Source organism: Octodon degus, unplaced genomic scaffold, assembly GCF_000260255.1.
Source record: "Octodon degus isolate 3935 unplaced genomic scaffold, OctDeg1.0 scaffold00076, whole genome shotgun sequence".
NCBI lineage: Eukaryota > Metazoa > Chordata > Mammalia > Rodentia > Octodontidae > Octodon > Octodon degus.
Window position 1 is genome coordinate 6,480,470 of NW_004524652.1, and position 2,253 is coordinate 6,482,722.

Consider the following 2,253-nt stretch of genomic DNA (forward strand, 5'->3'; position numbering starts at 1 on the left):
CCAGGGGGTGGTGCTGGGGGATTGAACCGCGGTCCCTGTGCTTTGCCAAGCTTGTTTCAAGTAGGTGCTTTAGACCACTGAGCCATCTCTCCAGCCCCTGTTTTGGGATTTTTTAAGGGGTCTTTTGTTTTGGGGTACAAGGAATTGAGCCAGGGCCTTGTGCTTACCAGGCAGGCACCGTGCTGCTGAGCTATATCCCTATCACCACCACCATCCCTCTGTTTTTGTTCTCGAGACAGGGTTCTCACTGTGTAGCCCAGGCTGGCCTCAGATTTGTGCCAATCCTCCCGCATCAGCCTCCCAAGTGCTGGAATTACGAGTATACGCCACCACCACACCCACACCCTGTATTGTTAACTCATAGTAGACTCTTTTTTTTTTCTTTCTTTTTTTTTTTTTTTTTCAGTCCTGGGGATTGAACTCAGGACTCTGCTTGCCAGGCAAGCGCTTATTCTACTGAGTTATATCCCCAGCCCAGTAGATTCTTTTTCGACACTGGAGATTGAACCCAGGGCCTTTTCATTTTTTATTTTGAGACAAGGTCTTGCTAAATTGCCTGGGCAGGGCTTAGACTTGGAACCCTCCTGCCTTAGACTCCCAGAACTCCCAGAATGGGATTATAGGTTTATACCACCACACTTGACTGTTTAGAAAATCCTGACAAGAAAAAGAAGTGTTAGTACATGCTCTGTGCAGGGACTTATTTTTTTTTTTTTTTCTTTTTGAGACAGGGTTTCTCTATGTAACTCAAGCTGGCCTTAAACTCACTATGGAGTTCAGGCTGGTCTTGAACTCACAGTGATCCTCCTGCCTCAGGCTCCCCAGTGCTGGGATTACAGACTTGTGCCACCACGCCTGGCCGATTTGAATATTTTTGATCAACTGTTAATCAAATCCTTAGAATAGAGAACATTTTCGGCGCTATGGAATATTCCACTGCAGGTGCTGGTTGAAGTAGAACCTGCAGGAGAGGCAGCCGGGCCTAGGAGAAGGTGGAGGGTCCGAGGCCCCTCCAGAGGCCCTGGGTTCTGACGTCTGCCTGACTCTGGCTGGAGGAGTCCCTGGCGTCACCAGGAATCTGAGGAAGAGAAGCCGTTTCCTGACAGCCATGGGGTGAGGGAGTTCAGCTAGCCTTGGGAGCGCTAGGAAGAGGACAGGGCAGACGTGCTCTGACGGCCACATGCCCAGGGCCGGCACTGGGCAGGGCAGGAGGGGGCATCCAACGTCTCCTCCTGCTGTAGTCCTCCCCAGCCTCCACGCCGCCACGCCTCCAAATGCCCTCCTAGGCAGGCCGGATGAGGCATACTTGTCATCCCAGCCCTTGGGAAGCTGAGGCAGGAGGGTCCTCATAGTTCGATGCCAGCCTGGACTACAGGGCAAGATCTTATCTCAATAAACAAAACAAAACTAAAGCAACCACCGCGTCCCTCAAACGCCCTTCAGCCTGACTTCCATGGTGCTTTTCGTTTTATTTTGGCTCTTCATTCCTCATCTTCTGCCTGTAGAAACATCAGCAATTCTCCCTCACTTCCTCCATTCACAGATCTGACATCACAGAACATCAGATGCTCTGTTTCGGGAGTCTCATGGCCTCAGCTCTGGCATTTAGGTCTTAGAAGAGGCATTTAGCGTGAATTTTTGGTAGATTTTACTCTGATGCAGAGAAGAAAGGCACAACCTGTGAGGGTAAAGCCAGCGGATTTAGAGAAAGAAAAACTGATCTCTTCTCCGTAACGCTCTGCCTGCCTGCCACCTCTACAGTCAAAGAGGGAGAGAAAGGGCATGTGAGGGACAAGGGATGTGGACAAGAAAGTTAATGCTAGTCCTGCGTCACGAGGGTCTCTGGCTATCTCTGGTAACCTGGAATGAAGGACACTTGCCATGTAGCCTAGTGTGGTGGAGCACAGGTGTGCTCCCAGCACTCAGGAGGCTGAGGCGGGAGGATTGCTGCAAGTTTGTGAGCCTGGTCTCCATGGTGACTTCAAGGCCAGCCTGGACTATGTGGGGAGACCCTATCCCCAAAAACAAAACAAAAAGGTTACTCAGCACTGGGGCTGACCTACGTGCGTGAGGCCCTGGGTTGGTGTCCCGCGTGGGCAGCGGGGGCCAGCGTGTGCAGGTCCTGCTTCTCAGCCCTCCTGCCAGCAGTGCAGGGCTGTCTGCACAGAGCTCCTGGCTGAGCAGGGAGCTGGGTGCAGGTGCTGCCACTGCCCGTATGCACTAGAAGTTAGATTAACAAGGGGCCGGGGAGAT

General features: G+C 52.0%; 1 protein-coding gene across 1 annotated transcript in view; it reads left to right on the top strand.

Moving 5' to 3' along the window:
* Positions 1 to 1,108: 1,108 nt before the first annotated feature.
* The window catches only part of Hcar1 (hydroxycarboxylic acid receptor 1), a 4,967-nt gene continuing 3,822 nt past the window's right edge, over positions 1,109 to 2,253 (top strand). The window contains exon 1 of the mRNA XM_012515727.2: positions 1,109 to 1,113. Coding sequence (XP_012371181.2) covers positions 1,109 to 1,113 — 5 coding nt within the window. The remainder of the gene's footprint in view (positions 1,114 to 2,253) is intronic.